Source organism: Patella vulgata, chromosome 2 (assembly GCF_932274485.2).
Source record: "Patella vulgata chromosome 2, xgPatVulg1.2, whole genome shotgun sequence".
In the NCBI taxonomy this organism is placed as follows: Eukaryota; Metazoa; Mollusca; class Gastropoda; family Patellidae; genus Patella; species Patella vulgata.
In genome coordinates, this window is record NC_065880.2 from 30,823,423 (window position 1) to 30,844,255 (window position 20,833).

At 38.6% G+C, this 20,833-nt stretch overlaps 1 protein-coding gene across 2 annotated transcripts in view; it reads right to left on the reverse strand.

Moving 5' to 3' along the window:
- Positions 1–7,259: 7,259 nt before the first annotated feature.
- LOC126811086 (galactoside alpha-(1,2)-fucosyltransferase 2) overlaps positions 7,260–20,833 on the reverse strand; it is a 30,270-nt gene continuing 16,696 nt past the window's right edge. For both annotated transcript variants that reach the window (XM_050536562.2, XM_050536563.2), the window contains 3 exons: positions 14,133–14,183; positions 13,609–13,682; positions 7,260–11,313 (listed from right to left, as the gene is read on the reverse strand). In XM_050536562.2, coding sequence (XP_050392519.1) covers positions 10,340–11,313; positions 13,609–13,630 — 996 coding nt within the window. In that variant the 5' untranslated portion in view covers positions 13,631–13,682; positions 14,133–14,183 and the 3' untranslated portion in view covers positions 7,260–10,339. The remainder of the gene's footprint in view (positions 11,314–13,608; positions 13,683–14,132; positions 14,184–20,833) is intronic.

Below are 20,833 nucleotides of genomic sequence, written 5' to 3' on the forward strand. Positions count from 1 at the left end.
ACACTTTAGACCACTGGGCCATCCCAACCCCCGGGTGTCACAGCAAGGGTACGAGCTTTTGTAATGTCGTCGCCGTGGGGGTCGTTCGATCCGCAGAATCGCAGGCCACATTGACGAGCGACCATATAGGTCGCGAGTAAACCAGCTGGGCGTCCGTGGAGCGTTGTAACCACCCCAGTGGCATATTGTTGCGATTTTAAAATTATTTTCTGTTAAAAATTTTAACGGCTCTAGTTTCAGTGGAAGTAATTCAACACATTCTGAGCCAATTTTCTGAGAAAAGTCTGCAGTGACTTCGGGGCCCCTTCTGAAAATAAAGTCATCATGACTAATATTATAGCGAGTCACACAGCTTCGTAAATATCTATCGCTCTATAGTTTGGCGATTTCGATGCCCCTGCTGAAAATTAAAGCCAACAACGTCTGCTAAAAATAACACCCCAAGTCACCACACCACTGCAAGTCTGGTGGGTGACGAACGAATTTGCCAGGACAGCGGCGTTTCCGACTACAAGTCATCGAGTTCCTACTGTCAATGTTCACGGTTCGTTGTTTGACCCATCTGAACGACTAGTCAAAACCTTACCTGTCAGCCCCGAGGTTTATCTCGACCCGCGCCTGAATTGGCGTTGAATCGTTTATTTTTAAATAAGAGCGAACCGCTGTTATTTTGTTAAAGTGATGAAAAGGGTTTGCATTTACATTTTCGGCTAGATTTTGCTAAATATTTTGGGTCGGGAGAATGTGTATCTTTGGATCGACAGTTTTATTTCAACCAAGTCGTCAAATTCAAGACTTAGTACATTTCATACAAACTGTAGTTACAGCTGGTCGCAGGGGCGGATCTAGGAATTTTGAAAAGGGGGGGGGGGCGCTGCAAAATGAAGGCATTGACCGCGGAGACGGGGCACGCCGCTGAGGGGGGGGGGGGGTCCCCAAGAAAATTATCCGTCATTTCCTTGCATCTGTAGCCATTCCAAGAGCTATTTCCCAGACTGGTGTGTTTGAGTCGATGGTTTGAGTCATTTGGGATCCCTACAACGGGTTGGTAACGGACATATTTGAGTCTGAGAAAAGGCACTTTCAGCAGTAAAAAAGGGCACTGTCGAAAATTAGGGGGGGGGCGCCGCTCGCGCCCCCCATTGAATCCGCCTCTGGGTCGAACCTAACATAGGCGCAAGTCGTGAAATAAATTGTAGTAATTACTAAGCATAAAACGGAGTTGCCTCCCTTTGATTGCTTTGTCATTAAATATTTTTGCAGCTTTTCAATATTTCAAAATACGTTACATACATATCAAAGAGAAGAAAATATACCAAGCTAGAAATGTTAATAACTATTTTAACGTGCCTTGGAGCACGCCCATGCTCTGATAAGCGAATATCGTGCTCTGAGAAATAAAAAGACGAAATGAAATGAAATGAAATGGCAATAAACTATAACACATACTTATGGAAGAACAATTACTGATTTATTTGGGCGACGTTTCGAAGAGTATTCTCTCAACGTTTTCAAGCAAGTACAGTAGCCTCTAAAAGATCGAAATGAAATGGGGTTTAACGTCCTACTGTTCTGCTCCTAACCTGGGCTAATGAAGACGGGCATACGCCATACAGTGTGCTATGAGGGAAATTTTGCCCGGGCAGCGGCGCTACGGCCTACTCTTATATCGAATTCCAACTGCCAAGGGATCTTTTACGTGCACGCCAATGTGTACACGGGACCTCGGTTTTTCGCCCCATCCGAACGACTAGACAGCTGTCCTTGTCAGGCCCTCCATCCTGCATCACTGACAAGGGTAAAACACGCCGGAAACTCTGGGTGAACTTTCTCGGCCAATGCAGGGATCGAACACCCGACCTCCAGGATAGCGAGCCAGCGTCTTACCCACTTAGCCACGTACTCACAGAAAGTTTAAATTTGGGCAAAAAGGTGCGCCGGGTATTACAGAAGAGAGGCCCATCATTACACCAAGTCCATATTGTTGGAATCTGAATTATGATTCGATGTTTTGTCGCTGTACGTCGCCACGAGCATGTGACCCATCTCTCCAAGTCTCTCATAAAATTCGAGCTTGGTCTCCAGTCTGGCATATTCGCCTTTTTTTTCACATCGCCCCCACCTGTGAATATTGTATTTTTTATTTCTTTTAATTCGAAATCTTCTTGATTTAACGGAATTTATTTTTTCCAGATACGCTCAATTTTAATATAATTTGTTTTTGTTTTTTTATAATTTTCACCCAAGTCAATTTTAATTTCCAACCAAGTTATATTAAAATTAACTTGGGTGGAAATTAAAATTGACTTGGGTGAAAATTTAAAAAAAAAATATATTAAAATTAACTTGGGTGGAAATTAAAATTGACGTGGGTGGAAAATAAAATTGACTTGGGTGAAAATTATAAAAAAATTGTTCGAATTTCTAAATTTTTCTGTTTATTTTTCTTATCTATGAGTTCTTCAAACGCATTTCATTTTGTTTTGGCGGTATTAGGATCAGCTGTTTTGGAATCATATATGTGTTCTGTACGTCCTGGTTGTGGTATAACTTGTCCTAACCTAGCTTTCGGGATTAAGGTTAATGTCGAAACCTAGATACTCTGTAGGACAATACGATGGACGACTGGCTGCAGCGTTATACAATTTCATTCTAGCGGCATTGATTAGTGATTTCACCTCTCGGTTGTCTGTTACACGTCGCAGACGATACGTAAAATTATCTTTAGATTCGGTTGTATAATAGGGTCCTTCCAGGGGCGGATTCAGGGGGAGGGGGGTCGACTCCCCCCCACCCCCGCTCAGCTACATTTTTTTTTGTAAATCAACACTTTTTATGAGATAAGTTTCTCGTCAGGTGTGGGACAAGATGGGCACTCAAAGCACGAGATAATGATATAGACATTACGTGATATCACAAGTAATGCTTTGCATCCCTGAAATTGAATCACAATGTCATTGTATTAATTCATAACAAAAATTGACGTCAAACGAGGTGTTAAATTTCTCTGTTAAAAAGCTCAATGTGTATGTATGTACGCCAAAATGACGATAGAGACCATGCGGGAGGAGGGGGGAGGGATACATTGTCTCAGGAACCTGGCAAACCCCCTCCTGCAAAAATTCCTGCACCCGTCCCTGTTTGTAGGAATGTATGATTTTATAGATTGAACACTTGTTTGCGATATCACTGTCGGTGGAAAAGAACACTATACCTATGATGTTTCAGCCGGCTTATCTAAAGTATTTCTTTAAACATAGTAAAGTTTGAAATATGTCGGTTTTCACTCTTAAGAATGTTTTTGTAAACAAGTCTTTAGTGTAGTTCCGGTGACGTATTCCCAATAAGCGTTAATGTTGTGGGGGGGGGGGAATAATTTCTTTTCAAATTTTGCAAACACAACCAGGATATAGAAGCGAAATGTGCCGAAAAACGAATTTGATAAAAGTCTGTAATACCTCAGTCAGATTGGTTTAGAAAATTAAAAGTTTTAAGTGGCTGAATCAATAAAAAAAAAGTTATTTCAGTAGGCTGCTCCTGTGGTCAAAGGGAGTCTGTTCTAGGATATAGAGTATTGAACCCACTCAATTTATATTATTGATATACACTTGTAAGATCCTGGGATGTGAGTGTGTGTGTGTACTCGGTTGTTGGTGTTGACCATACACAAAGTCCCCATTTGTCGGTATTAAAACATAATGCGTCCCCGGTTGATCACATTAATAAATGACTGTTATATCGCGATAGTGTGCCATACATCAATTTTAAACAGTTATATAATTCATTTTTTCCCATGTGTGGTCAAGGAGGGGAGACAACGTAGTTATTTACGGGTTAAAGACCACAATCAGTGTCAAGTCCACAGTATGATATTATAGAGCAAATGACATCGTTTGGCAGCGTTCCCAACTTACACCATGCATGTCCTCGATTGGGCGTAACTAGCATAGGGACTCGGTCGGTCGTATTTCCCCAATTATTTGCAAACTCCTGTGTGTCCGCATGTCTTCTGTAAAAAGTCAAATGCCATGGAAAACGCATCACTTTTTTTTCCCAAATATTTTATTACTAAGTGGTTTTGTATGTATAATATTATGCAATACTATGAACTATTGTTTCACACAATGCTCCCAAACGCAAAAAATATCGGCCCGTGTGCGCAAAAACAAATTGCACGAGATGCACATGAAAAACTCAATATTCACGTGCAGCCATTGTGTGTGAGCCCTTTAAAAGCATGTTTTCAACTTAATGTGCAGTACATGAACTGTGAAACGTCAATCTGTCGTTTCGATCCCTGCATTGGTCGAGAAAGTTCACCCCGATTTTCCGGCGTAGTTTCCCCTTGTCAGTGGTGCAGAACGGAGGGCCTGACAAGGACAGCTGTCTAGTCCTTCGGATGTATAGATTGGAATGCACGTAAAAGATCCCTTGGCAGTTGGAATTCGGTATAAGAGTAGGCGATAGTGCCGCTGCCCGGGCAAAATTTCCCTCATAGCACACTGTATGGCGTATGCCCGTCTTCGTTAGCCCAGTTTAGGAGAAGAACAGTAGGACGTTAAACCCCATTTCATCTCATTTCATTTCATTTGTCAATCTGTCGTAATTTGTTGTTGGACGTGTGAAGGAATCGAGCTAGAGATGCCGAGACTTACTGAAAATCAACGGAATGAAGCCATGGGAATGTCCAGGGCTGGCATGTCTACACGTGCTATTGCCAGACACTTCAATTGTCATCAGTCCACTATTGTAAGGTTGGTGGAACGTGTTCGAGTTACTGGATCAACACGTGACCGTCAACGTCCTGTTCCACAACGCGTTACAACCCAGGCTCAAGACAGCTACACCCGGGTCACTCATCTGCGTGACAGATTCCGCCCAGCGACTCGAACAGGTGCAACAGTCTTCGGAAGACAAGGACCAGTAAGTGCCAACACCGTAAGACGTCGTCTAAGACAAGTAAGACTCCCTGCACGACGATCTTATGTTGGAGCTATCCTCAGGGATCATCACCGTCAGCGGCGTTTGATATGGGCTCAAGGACACCAGACATGAAGAAGAGTACACTGGCAAAGTGTGCTCTTCGGTGATGAGAGTCGCTTTCATCTTTATCACGCTGATGGCCGTCAACGTGTGTGGAGACGTCTTGGGGAACTGCTGCGTCTTCGAAACGAATCGATGGGGTGGGGGAAGTGTAATGGTGTGGGGAGGCTTCACATTTCATCACCGGACCGCCCTACACATTTGTAGGGGTCGCGTTAATGTTGTAGCCTACCGTGATGATGTCTTGCAACCAATTGTTGTTCCTATGTTTCGAGCGCACCCACAACTTCAGCACTCCAACAGGATAATGCACGCCCGCATACCGCCCGTTCCATGTCTCCGGACATGGCACCGATAGAACATGTCTGGGATGAGATTGGACGCCGTCTGTATCGGAGACCACAGATGCACACCATTGCTGCTTTAGAAGCTGCTCTTGTCCAAGAATGGAACAATTTGCCCCAGGCCTTCTTTCAAACATTGGTAAATTTCATGCGACGTCGCTGCACAGCGTGCGTAAGAGCCCGTGGAGGACACACGCGCTACTGACATCTGTGTCGTACTTTTGGTTTTGACCCCTCTGACTTTGTACCGTTGATTACAGATTAGACATCCATAAGTGTACAAATGTGTTGTTATTGATGTGTTCCCATTTGAATATTGTTCACAATAAGAAGCAAAATAAATAAGATAATGTTTACAGGATCATTTTATTTATACGAAAAACTAAGTGATGCGTTTTCCATGGCGCTCAGTATATAAATTGGGGTATAATTTATATCTTTTCATAATCGTTTGATGTAATAGAGTTCAGAAATAACTGTGCTTTCCAGCTACACGCTATATTTATCAAGACCCCGATTAGGAGGAACCAGTCAAAATCCTCGATTTACACCATATACATGTGTGTGTGTGTGTGTGTGTGTGTGTGGTTGTGTGTATGGGTGTGTGTGTGGTTCGCCTACAGGCCGCAATTCTTAACTGATCATCTTGAAACTTTACATACTTATTTTGTATACCATAAGGATGATCCCTATTGTTTTTTGTGCATGCCCGACCCCCAGGGGCAGAGCCACACCCATTTATTTTATTTGTCGTCTACAGGCCGCATTTCTTAACGTATCAACTTATTCCTTATACCCTAAATGCCCAACCCCCAGGGGCAGAGCCAAGCCCATTTTCTTTCTGTATGTCTGTGTGTCGGCTACAGGCCGCAATTCTTAATCGATTGTCTTGAAAACTTTTCATACTTATTCCTCATGCCCTAAGGATGACCTCTATGTTTTCTTTGTGTGTCTGTGTATTGCCTACAGGCCACAATTCTTAATATATATTCTTTATAGCCTAAGGACGGCAACTATAATTGATGCATGTCCAGAGCCCCGCTCAATTTTTGTCTTTATGTTATACAGGTCACAATAATTCTGAAGGGATCAGCTTGGAATTTGGCACATGTATTCCTCATAGCCTAAGAGTGGCAACTGTCGATGTTGGTGCATGTCCCGACTCGCAGGGGCAGAGCCACGCACAATTTATGTGTTTAGCGCCCGAAGGCCACAATTCTGAATGGATTATCTTGGAACTTGGTATGCTTATTCCTTATACCCTGAGGATGTCAACTATTGATTTTGGTGCACGACCCCCCCCCCCTTCCGTCCACACACACACACACCCACCTTTGGGTGCTGATCCGCCCACTTTTGCTAATATTTTGTCTGTAAATGTTATATAGGCTGCAATTATTAACAGATTTGGATCCAATTCGTAATGATCCATCATAGGGATGTACCTATTTATTTTGGTCCATGTCCAACCCTCAGGGGCAGAGCCACGCCCAATTTTTGAGTTTTTTGTCTACAGGCTCAATTCAGAATGTGTCAGCGTGGAACTTGGCGTATTTATTCCGGTAAGGATAGCAACTATTTATTTTGGTACATGTCCTGACCCCCAAGGGCGTGGTACCACACTCACTTTTTTGTCTGTAAATACTCTACAGGTCGCTATAATTAACCGATTTTGTTCAAATTCAGCATATCAATCATTTCAATAACAGGATGGTACCTACTTATATTGTCCAAATCCAACCCCCAGGGGCAGAGCCGTGCCCAATTTTTGTAGCGATGCTCTAGTTTGTACTTACGGGATTTCCAATTTCAAAATATGGACACATGCTGATGTATGTGTTTATCCTGCATAATTACAAATTGCATATAGTACTTTATTTCCAAATTGAAATTGTGGATAAACTATACAAGCTATAAAAGCTAGCCAATGACATTGATAACTGGAAAATTAAACACAGATATGCAATGAATTACCACTGCGATAGATAGTAATCCCTGACATTACATTGTGAATGCTAGCGAGAATATTTAAATGGAAGTAACAAAAGTGAAACGTTTTCGATAAAAAAGGGTGGTGATTTAATTACATAGTAATGAAAAGACCAATAATTAATAACAATTCTAAAATCGAAGTAAAAAATAAAAAGACATGCTTTCTGTGCAGAATTTAAAAAAAACGTCCAATGTTCGTCACAAATTCTATAACAAAATAAAATCCAACTTTTTCTGTAAAAAATCATAAATAAATAACAAGCGTAACAAAATATATTTAAATATATATTATAACTTTACTGAGACATTATGGGAGATTAGATAAAGAGCGGACAGTCCTCACTATAATAGTTAAAAACTAGATACTGTAAAGGGGACTTGCTGAAAATTTCAGTCAAATTGATCCACTATGAACCGAGATTTTAGCGATTGAATTTTCGACCTAGCCTCGATCATCATTACTCAAGTCGGTAGGATAAAAACATAGTCTCGATTATCCATTTCATGATTTAATTATGAATGGAAGTCGAACAGCAAATCGGAACCTAATCCAATAAACATCACAGCCTAGCGATGCCATCAAGCGTTGATTATGGTCTGTATAAGTTAATTGATGTCTAATTAATAATTTAGATAACATTTCAGGCCTAAAGAAAGAGCTGCACCAGGCAGATTTAGCTCTTGCATAATGTATGTTTAAAGCACGGTATAAACAAAACAGCACCACCTTTAAGTGTTGGGTAAAATCTGTTGACGGACATCATGTTAATCCGATTGAATCCAAGCTGGCTTGATACTTTGGTTTTGTTTTCTTAAACATGCTTTATGCAAGAGCTAAATCTGCCTATTGCAGCTCTTTTTTTAGGCCTGAAATGTTTTCTAAATTATTAATTAAACATTAATTAACTTATCCAGGCCATAATCAACTCTAGATGACAACGTATTTCTCCGATATTAAATAGATTAGAACAGTTCAGCCATATTTTGATTTAAAGATACAATACCGCGTACAAACTGGGTGATCTGATGATATAATATTTGGACTAAAAACATATTCAAACTAATTAATTTATCATAATTTTTCTTCAAATCCTTCTCAAAACATTGTAATTGCCAAGGAATACCCTGCTATAAAAATCGATCAAAAGAGGTCATGTGTTTGTCACTTGGCTTACCTCTCTCGCTACCTATAACCAAGGGGGCGAAGTCGGAGGTGAATTCATTGCATACACAAGGCGATGTTGCCTTTAATCGCTTACTATTTATTACAAATATCGAATCCTAATTAAATTCTCGGATTATCCACTGCCCGCGTCTTTTTCCGTGATTTTTATCTGAGAAAGTGTTGTACGTCTTACTCTTCAACATGTACATCAAGCGCTCAATCTTCGCGTGCAACCTTCGACGTCACGCGTGCAGGTATTCCTAATCGTCGGGCTGTCGATTAGGGGAACCCTTACATTTTTGTCCTGTATACGCTCCATGAGTCTTTTTCAGGGAATCCGGTATTTTTCTAGTAAGATTGGATATCTCTACTTTCCATATATACCAAAATTGCCATATTTTTATTGGAAATAACCACCCGATAAATACTTTTCTGGGAACCTATCTTTAAGCTAAAATTGGAGGAGCGAGACTTAGTTTCGAACAACCAGTACGGTGGTTGAAATTATTGCACACTTCTTGTCAAACCTTCAAAGACTAATTTCTTCGCTCGCGATAGAGTAATTTGAATGAAATTTTCAAATTATTCATTTTACATTATCTATTTTCGAACTATTATAGCAAGAATGGCTAGCTCTTTATCTAAATATTACATACCTTTCAGCGTGGATTAAGCTGGGACAAAGTGGACATTATCCAGTATTTTTTTTTTATTTATCAAATCTCAGTTATGCTGGGTTGCTTTACAATAGTATGTGTACTATTGTAAAAGCTAAAATTCTCTGGTTATAAGTCTTAAAATGGAAACAAACACTGTATTAGATGTATGGCAAGTTTATATTATATGTAATTCATGATCATATTTATACAAGACAATTAAACATATAATTACATAAAATAAGGTATTAGTAATATATATACTAATATTAAACATATAATTAAAATAAAATGACATATTAATATTTACATAAGTTGGGGGTGGGTGTAAGAGCTTTCTTACTCGCTGGTGTGTAGAGGCACTATTTCGTCTATGGGACGCCTATCTTTAAATTATAAAACTACACACTTTGGACAGAGTGCATCGATAGTTTTAAAAACAAATAATATACAAAATATACGCTCACCTTAAAATGGAAACAAACACTGTATTAGATGTATAGCAAGTTTATGAGGAGTCTACCAGATGTCTTCCCTTTTATATCTACATTATGTATTCCTAGCAACTAGTTTATAGCAACCAATTTAGTTAAATAACCTTGTAAAAGTCATGTCATGATCTAAATGTATAAATAATGAATTACACCAACCATATAGTTAGCGTTGATGTTATACATATATATACAATTTCACACACCGTCTTTTTTATATTATTATTAGCATACTTATCCAGCAAGGAAGTTACTCATATTCATTTAATTCGTGCAAACCAGTGAGGTGTTACGATAGAAATAGAAGATTTTAATACAACCGTCTTAATGCTAGCTTCCCACTACATGTATCACGATTCGCGACAGGAAAACGCGTATTCGGCCGACAAATTTTCCAAATTTGCATTTGGAGGGGGGGGGGGCTACACGGCAAGCTCCGCTCCTACGCTTCTCGCAGACAACTGGCACCGCCGTTTGTAACCCGAATTTTAGGTACCGGTACTTCCCAAACCCACTCTCCAACATTCATCAAGCCCGTACGCCAAATTCTAGTTATCCCATTTCTGAAAGATGTCACTGGTACACGGGCAGGTGTTAAAAAGGCGAGGATCAAAGAGAGGTCCAGTAATCAGTTTTCGTTTCTTGTCGTCAGTTTAGGCCAATCCAACCTGGATAAAAGAAATCAGAGTAATCAGAACTAAAATGTTTCCGTAAAGGCGAACCGTCTCGCGCGGGATATTTATAATATAGAGTTGTTCCCCCTGCTAAAAATGCCGACCACCACCCATATGTCCCGACAGTTGTGATACTGTGATTACACGAGGCTAGTAAAACCAAGTCTAAATTAGGATCCGTATTTGAACTATAAAATATATTGTTCCCATAGAAGTTTGATTTTGCCCACGGCACATCGTTTGAGGCGAATATAAAAACGGTTTGCTGGAACTTTCGTCTCATAAAATCCATTGCTTTATGTACGTAGTCAGGACCCGGTAACACATACCCGTACTTTTTATAATAGTCATCTAACATATCCCCACGGCGAACATGAACACCTATAAACGTAATCTGTGTGTTTGTCGTCGTCGATATTGTTGTGTAATGTCTGGCCACGTCTGTTAAAAACTGATTAGCGGAGTCTTTTAAAGATTGTCTAAATCTGAACATCCGTTTAATATCTTGCTCATACTTATAGAAATACTTGTATGATTGCAAGTACTCGCCTATTTGGTAGTTTATATTGGCAGGTATATTTAACATATCTTCATCATAAGCACAGTCATATGTAGAAACCTTCTTAGGTACACAATGACAGAGAGTTCGACTTAATTGTGTAATATCAAGATTGAACAGATTATTTAAGGTATTGCTTTCCATTAACATTATTCTGTTTGTGGATCTGGCGATACCGTAAGCTGATGCATAAAGAAACATTTGATTTCCTATACCACCCGTCAGTATCGGACATATATAAAACTTCTCTCCATCACTTGTTTTTATCGGTGTGAATCTCATTTTTTCATCTCTAAGACTATCGGTTATACACGGAAAGAGTAACAGAAAAATGAATGGACAGGTTACAATGGCTGCCAACACCAATATTGCTTTTGTTGATTTCTGACCTGCAACAGAAAAAATGACAACGTGTATGGCATTTTGAATTTGTAACTAGGTTATGTGGATGGACAATATGTGGAAAAACTCTTTTAAAAATGATATTAAACTGTGACTAAGTATAATGTTCGAAGTCTATTAAGTCCATGTTCGTGTAAGCGCGATTACGGGTCTGAAACAGAGAGGTTCTAATCACAGGAAATACTCTATCAGTAGATATGGATTCAGACAAGCAATTATTTTCCCATTGACTTCAATGTTAGCTTAAAAGTTCCGTTGGTTCCAATCTTTATAGGCACATAGGAGATCGCATTTAGCACTCTCCTCATCATAATTTTGTAGGGGCTTGACCGTTTAGATTTTTGGCTAGGAGGATGGTTAGTGCTAAATGATAAGACCAGCTCAATTTTTCGTCATAGTTCACGAAATGATAAGGTCAACTTCAAGTTTGGTCAAAGAATACGAGATGTATCCAGGGCTAGCGCTAATCCCAACCCTAACCCAAGACCTAACGCTTACCCTAACACTAACCTCCAATCTCGCCAACAATCACATTCCTTAACCTTACTTACATCCCAGCGACCTTGACCAAGATTAAGTTGGCCTTAACAAACAGATCTAGCCCAATACTACCTTAAACTGCTATGAAATTGCAAATGGAGTCTACTATGGCGGTTTAAAAATTTCCCCGCGTTGGTCACCCTGGATAAAATATATAGGCCACCTCTAACAGCTACAGTATGGACAAAGCGATTTGTTTGTAATAAGGAAAGTCGCTCAAACCCACAAGATGCCGAGGAACTTTTCGTATAAGTGATATTAAGTGGCAGGATTTTACTAGTTATCCTACATGTGATCTAATCAATGTTGTGGCATACATCATGTTCAATCATCTTACTTTAGTGATTTATTTACCCACAAGTAATATAATGCTGCCAGTTATATAAGACGATCATAGTTAACAAGGCGGATCCAGGATAGTTTGCAGGAGAGGCTTGCCGGGGTCGAGTTAAGGAAATTTGACAGTTGACATTACATGGTGCCATAATACTCTCCAATTTACGTAGGCATACATACACACTGAGCTGTTTAAAGAGAGAAATCCAACACTCCGTTTGACGTCAGTTTTTGTTATGATTTAATAGGATCACATTGTGATTCAGTTTCAATGATGCGAAGCTTTAATCACATTATGTTTATATCATTATTTCGCGCTTTGAATGTCCATCCCATCCCGCCGTCTGATGATACAGGACAAAACACACGGCCGTAACACTTTTGCTCATAAAAGTGTTGTTTTAAAAATATATATGTAGGTGAGCAGACCTACTCTGGCCCCGCCTCTGGTTAAATAAGTTTAAATCTGTCACATATCAATCATCTACGTGATTAAAATAGATGTAAGATTTTAAACAGTACACACATAAAATATAAAGGTAGACATGCAGGATTGAGGGCGTGTATGATTTAGATGGTCGTTAGTCGTTACTCAAGCGAATATAAATAAAAAATATATTTAAATAACACACAATTTATATAACAATTATTATGGTTTATTTCACGGTGACGTTTCAACAAGATTTTACAAGTCGTTATCAAGCATATATCAACATAAATTAATGAAATGATGAATCCAAGAAATGAAATGAGGTTTAACGTTCTGCTGTTCTGCTCCGAACTGGGCTAATAAAGACGGGTATATGCCATACAGTGTGCTATGAGGGAAATTTTGCCCGGACAGCGACACTACGGCCTACTCTTATATTGAATTCCAACTGTCAAGGGATCTTTTACGTGCACGCCAATGTGTACACGGGACCTCTGTTTTTCGTCCCATCCGAACGACTAGCCAGCTTCTTACCCACTTAGCCACCGTGATCCCCCGAATCCAAGAAAAATATACATGTATGGTTATATGTATTTATCACCCAATAATACATTCTACAGTAGATATCGCTTGTGTGATAAATTTCATAATCTACTACGATATCTCCTTAGGAGATATTGCTTTGCATGAATTTGATTGGCGAGTTAAAAAGAACTAATATTTTGTATTTTTAAAGAACAGTTCATTTTTTTTATATTAAAAGTAACTTCTTTTTTTCATTAAAAATGAATTACTTTTATTTAATTGACCTTGATGGAAACACTGGGTCAATATACAGGACTTTGATAAACATTAATCCCAACAAGTTTCGTCGTACAGCTCTTTTTCGAATCCAAATTTTACTGTTGTATGTTCCTTCTCATCGTCTGAATTTAGGCAACGTTTATTGTACACACATAAAATATGACCTACTCACCTCGTGGGCAGAAAGTCTTCATTATTAAATATTGTTGTCACTGATATCTTGAAGTCTATACTGTCTTAAACGTTCTGCAATGGTTATAAATATAAACTTTATATTATCATGGCTATCCCACCCTATCACGGCAGATTAAACTAAGGCGTCCAAATACTTTGGTCATGGTTGATGACTATAGTTTAAGGATATAGGCCATCAAGATACATATTCAAACATTGCACACAGGACTTGAGATTTATGAGATACTCATACTTATCTTAGACATATGAGCTGTATTGTTTACAAAGGACATAAAATTATATTATAGGTATATGAGACTACGAAAAAAGCGGATATATCTTCATTAAATTCAAGATCAATGATCTCCTACATCTGTGTTCGTATACTTTCTTTATCAGTGAAATATACCGTCGATGTATTACAATGCTACATGTATAACCTGTTCTATTGTATGATAATCCTGTATGTAATTAAGTCTATAATTTAAAAAGTAATTAATCCAGTATTGTAAACACCCAAACCTGTAGAATATTCGTATCATCCCAAAACTTAGACAGCCATATCTTAGACACCTTAAAAAAAAACACAAAAAAAAACAATCACATTTATGGTTGGGTGCACAGCATACTGAGACCGGGTCCTGTTACCTTTGCTAAATAATAGAACAGTCCAACAGAAATAAAAGATATATCATTTATTGGTAGGCGTATTGTTGATAAAATCGCATAATAGCAAAATTGACATGATTCGCACTGACATACTTATGGACATAATATTTTGACCGAGCGGAATCTCTCACCCGTATTCCCACATTGATTAGCAATGAATATTCTCTAGTCCACTACAATCACTGATATGGATGACCCAAATGCCCTCAGATCACTAATGATTTCCCCATTGACTTTAATGTAAATTCTCGTCTCTTAGACCGGCTCTAACTTTTTCCCAAAGTTTTGTAGGGCAGAATGCTGTCTACCACAGATAGAGCAACATATATATGTGGCAACCTCTTGCCCAAAAGCACGTATGAGGTTCTTCGTCAATCTGATTAAAATACAGATCTATATTTCGTTTCGTTTTTTTATACTTTCGATGGCCTACACTACATGAAGATCTGACAAGTTATAGCCATAGGTCACGTCAGGGGTCAAAAGACCGACTTACATGTATGACCCTATGACGTCAGACATTTGATTAACCAATCAGCATTGATGTTACTGGTGGATTACCCACAGTTCCGTGCAAAACACGCCTAAAGCTCGCTGTAACAGACTGTTTCATTGGCTTATCCCTGACACCATTCAGAACACGAGTTAAATAACAACTCTTCCAGATTCAAGTGTAGTAAAGACAAGTAAAACGAAATTTTGAACTATAAAAACGAAACGAAATAGGATCTGTGTTTTAACCAGATTGGTTCTTTGTGAAAAACTTGAGATACACAAACTGGATGTAGAGACAATAAAAACATGCAATTTTCGGCCCTGCATTTCAACCTAACCAAATCTCAATTTAAAAATCCTTCCACCTCAAAATCAAGAATATTCACCAAAACCTGACAGAAAATGTATTTTCAAACCCTTTTCTTTGATTCTGCACCAAAAAGTCAACAAAAATCGTCATGGAAAAGGGAAAGGGAGAGAAAGACTAAAAATAACTTTCTCGGGTGACCGCGTCCAAATATTAACTTTTTTCCTCCAACAAATTAAATTCTAAAATATGTATTAGAAAAATAAATAAAGACGTTGGAAGTATTTGTAGGTAAACCAGCGGCTGCCAGGCAGGAAACGCCCACATTTTTGAGAGATGGATAGAAAACAAGCTAAAACGAAAGTGATTTTTCCTACAATCAAGGGCCATAATTCCGGAAATTACAATTCGATATGCGCAAATATCAAAAGGAACCAAGATCTTTGGGTTATAAACTTACATTTCAAGTTTCAACAAAATTGGATAAAAATTGTGACCTCTGTAGGGTCCACAACCTTGATATACCATATTTTTACGCAATTTCAGAACGAGGGGCGGCCATTTTGTCTGTCAGTTTTGGGCTGATTTTCATGAAATTCGAACTCAGCCGTCCTTAGGGTGCAACGTTAATATAATAATACGTTTTTTTAAATCGGATAAAAATTATGACCTCTATAGGGTCCACAAGCTAAGAACGCGATTTTTCGAACAATCAGGGGCCATAATTCAGGAAGTTACGGTCCGATATGCGTGAATATCGAAAGGAACCGAGATCTTTGGATTTAAACTTACATTTCAAGTTTCAACAAAATCGGATAGAAATTGTGACCTCTATAGGGTCCACAACCTTGATATACCATATTTTTACGCTATTTGAGAAGATGGGCGGCCATTTTGTCTGTCAGTTTTGGGCCGATTTTCACGAATTCAAACTCAGCCATCCTTAGGGTTTAACGGTGATATAATAATACGTTTTTTTAAATCGGATAAAAATTATGACCTCTATAGGGTCCACAAGCTAAAAACGCGATTTTTCGTACAATCAGGGGCCATAATTCAGGAAGTTAAAGGTACGATATGCGCGAATATCGAAAGGAACCGAGATCATTGGGGTATAAACTTACATTTCAAGTTTCAACAAAATCGGATAAAAATTGTGACCTCTATAGGGTCCACAACCTTGATATACCATATTTTTACGCTATTTGAGAACAAACGGCGGCCATTTTGTCTGTCTGTTTTGGGCAGATTTTCACGAAATTCGAACTCAGCCATCCTTAGGATGTAACAGTGATATAATAATATGATTTTTTAAATCAAATAAAAATTATGACCTCTATTGGGTCCACAAGCTAAAAACGTGATTTTTCATACAATCAGGGGCCATAATTCAGGAAGTTACAGTCCGATATGGGCCAATATCGAAAGGAGCGGAGATCTTTGGGTTATAAACTTACATTTCAAGTTTCAACAAAATCGGATAAAAATTGTGACCTCTATAGGGTCCACAACCTTGATATACCATATTTTTACGCCATTTGAGAACAAACGGCGGCCATTTTGTCTGTCAGTTTTGGGCAGATTTTCACGAAATTTGAACTCAGTCGTCCTTAGGGTGTAACGGTGATATAATAATACGATTTTTTAAATCTGATAAAAATTATGACCTCTATAGGTTCCACAAGCTAAAAACGCGATTTTTCGTACAATCAGGGGCCATAATTCAAGAAGTTACGTACCGATATGCGCAAATATTGAAAGGAACCAAGATCTTTGGGTTATAAACTTACATTTCAAGTTTCAATAAAACCGGATAAAAATTGTGACCTCTATAGGGTCCACAACCTTGATATACCATATTTTTACGCTATTTGAGAACGAACGGCGGCCATTTTGTCTTCCAGTTTTTGACCGGTTTTCACGAAATTCATACTCAATCATCCTTATGGTGTAACGGTGATATAATAATATGTTTTTTTAAATCGGATAAAAATTATGACCTCTATAGGGTCCACAAGCTAAAAACGCAATTTTTCGTACAATCGGGGGCCATAATTCAGGAAGTTACGTTCCGATATGCACAAATATCGAAAGGAACCGAGATCTTTGGGTTATAAGCATACATTTCAAGTTTAAACCAAATCGGATAAAAATTGTGACCTCTACAGTGTTCACAAGCTAAAAACGTGATTTTTCGTGCAATCAGGGGCCATAATCCATGAAGTTACGGTCCGATACATGCCAATATCGAAAGGAACCGAGATCTTATGGTGATAAACCTATATTTCAAGTTTCATTGAAATCGGATAAAAATTGTGATAGACTGTTCACAAACAATTGTGGACGGACGGACGGACAGGGGCGACAACAATATACGTCCACATGTCATGTGGACGTATAAAAATATTTCCTATTCAGTGTAAATTTATGGATATTAAAATGAGTAAATGGCACCATTCTGCCCGAACCAGCAACGTCTTATGTAAACGTCACGCCATTGAGCTAATGAATAACGCCCCATCATGTGACGTCACATGTTGAAAATAGTCATATTAGCACCCCCGAAGTTAGCAAACATATTCCTAGCGCCAATAAAAACTTATATATTATAATTATCACGTAAATAATAAATAATTGTTACCTTTATATTAGAAAATAACATTTTAAGACATACCGGTATTAATGCAAAGTTATTAGGTTTTTAGAAAGAAAATACTACTTTCATCTTAGCTAGGGCTTTCACCCACTACGGGGATCATCAGGCATTTAATAATGAGATAGTAAACAATTACTTGACGTCATGGCATTATTAAATAATTCATGACAATAATAATATCCAATATAAATATTTTAGAATATCAAATTACAATATAAAATTATGCAGCATTTAGTTTAGATTGATTCTTGTTAATAAAATGTGTTCTTTATTTTCTAGCAAATTATTATCGGACCAGTGAGTGTATATAAGAGGAAAACCCTAAATTTTCCCTTTCCACATGTATCTAAATGTTCACTTAGTAGAATCATGACAATAATAATATCCAATATAAATATTTTAGAATATCAAATTACAATATAAAATTATGCAGCATTTAGTTAAGATTGATATTTGTTAATAAAATGTGTTCTTTATTTTCTAGCAAATTATTATCGGACCAGTGAGTGTATATATAAGAGGAATACCCTAAATTTTCCCTTTCCAAATGTATCTAAATGTTCACTTAGTGGAATCATTCTATTATTGGGATTAGCGATGTGGGATCTGTGTAGGTTCATCCTTATGCTGAATTATGATTCAGTTTTGCCTAAATACTCTTCATTACAACCTGGACATATTAGCAAATATATACTCAGCCAAATTAAAAACTTGACACTCGGGATTTTTGGGACTAGATTTTTAATATTTGGTTTAATGCAACTATTTTATTTAGTGTTATGTTGTGCACAGACGACCTTGACATCAACAGAAAGCAAGAATACGTCTCGCCGAAAGTCCTTGACATTGATAACGTTCGTTATGTCACAGTACCCCCCAAAATGAAATTCACAGACTTGGAGAACAATCAGAATAAAGTGTTTAGTACCGGTTGTGGCCTCCTCTAGCGTCTCGTACTGCCACACAACGTCTTCTCATGGATCTCAGAACATTAGTAAACACTACCCGAGGAAGACGTCGCCACTGCTCAGCAAGAGCATGTTGAAGGTCCTGCAATGTCAGTGGTGGATTCACTTGCTGACGAACACGTCGACCCAGTTCTTCCCAGATGTGTTCAATAGGATTAAGGTCGGGGCTAAGCGACGGCCAATCCAGGACTTGGACACCGGCATTTCTTAAAAAATTCTGGGTAGCAATTGCTGTATGGGGTCGAGCATTGTCTTGTTGATCCCTGTACTGGACAGCATTTAAGTTCCCTTGGACAACAAGAGGAGAACGTCCATGTGCACAAAAAGAACCCCAAACCATGACGCTGCCGCCACCAAATCAGTCAACTTCTCTGACGCATACTTGAGCGTAACATTCACCTCGTCTGCGGTACACTCAGGCCCTGCCATCGGCAAATCTCAAAGTGAATCGAGATTCGTCACTAAAGACAACCGAATTCCACTGTCTTTGAGTAAATCTTATGTGTCTTGTGGCCCACACAAGTCAGTGTCCATATTGGTCCATTATAGGGCCTCCGAGCTCGAAGACCAGCAGCCTGCAAGCGATTTCGAACAGTTTGTGCAGTTACCCTTCCACCAAACATCTCTCTACTTGTGGGGGTTGCAGTGACAAATCTGTTTCTAAGATGACGTAATCGTAATGCTTGATCTTCCTGGAGTGACGTCACACGTGGCGCTCCCGCCCTTGGGCGGTCGGCAATAGTTCCAGTTTGAAGCACTCTCATTTTAAGATTAATTATTGTCTGGCGTGAACAATTAAAGGCTCTTGCAACAGTGACCACAGACTGACCAGCATAGAGCCTACCTATAGCACGTAGACGTTCTACATTTGATAGGCGCGGCATTTTCTAACAAAGATGAAAATAACAATTTTAAGTTGTTTTTCCAGTTCAAGTTACGTGTGCGTGTTCAGTTTAAGCAAACTTGCATCGATTGACCTCACGAGTTTGTGTTTGCACATGTTTTTCATCTTTATATGCTCAAAAGTCACGTGATCCACGTGACTTTACAATTTTATGAAATTAAAGGCTTCTTACTACTTACTATCGTTAGAAACACTTTAAAATTCATTTGACTTACCAGAAAAAAAAATTTGTTGAAATTCACCAGTGTCAAGTTTTTAATTTGGCTGAGTATATAAAATTTTTACTTTTACAGGTCATAGATTGATTTACTTTAAAATTTACATTTCCATTAATTTTTACTGTTTGCCCTTCAATAATGTTGTCACAAGTTTTATATCGCACACTAGGCTACATGTAACTGAGCACACAGAAAAGGGAACTTTCATTTTGTACCAAAAAAGCACCCAAACCAGCTTTGGTGGTAAAATCTTTTATTTCACAGAATCAAGGGATGAATAAACTACTAGACTGTAAAATACCAGAAGCCTCCTATGCTGGCATTTTGAGATATATCACAGTAAACATAAAAATATGGGGGAATTGGGTTAGGGCTGGCTCACTGCGCACAAAATAACTTTTCAACTCGCTTTGGTGGCGCCGAGATCTTTATTTCACTAACTCGACAGATGCAAAATTTCATTAACTTTCTATGTTGACGTATCAAGTAATATCATCGCAAAGTTAAAAGCACCAGGATACAAGGCGAGGTTTGTGGGCTCACTTAACAAAGGGTACACCCACACTGCATCCAAAAGCACCCGAACCAGCTTTGGTGGCAAAATGTTTGTTTTTGTTTCACAGAAGCAAAGGATGAATAAACTACTAGAATGCAAAATTCCAGAAGCCTCCTATCCTGGCTTTTCGAGATATATTACAGTCAACATACTAAAAATATGGGGGAATTAGGTTAGGGTAGGCTCACTGCAAACACAATAACTTCTAAACTAGCTCTGGTGGATCCGCGGTCTTTATTTCACCAAATGGACATATGCATAAGGTATGAACATGCCAAATTTCATTATATCATCGCAAAGTTCCTAGCACCCGGATTCAAGGCGAGGTTATTTGGCTCAATAAATAAAGGGTGCGTCCACGCTGCATCACAAAGCACCCAAACAAGCTTTGGTGGCAAAATGTTTTTTTATTCTATAGAATCAAGTGATGAATAAACGACTAGACTGAAA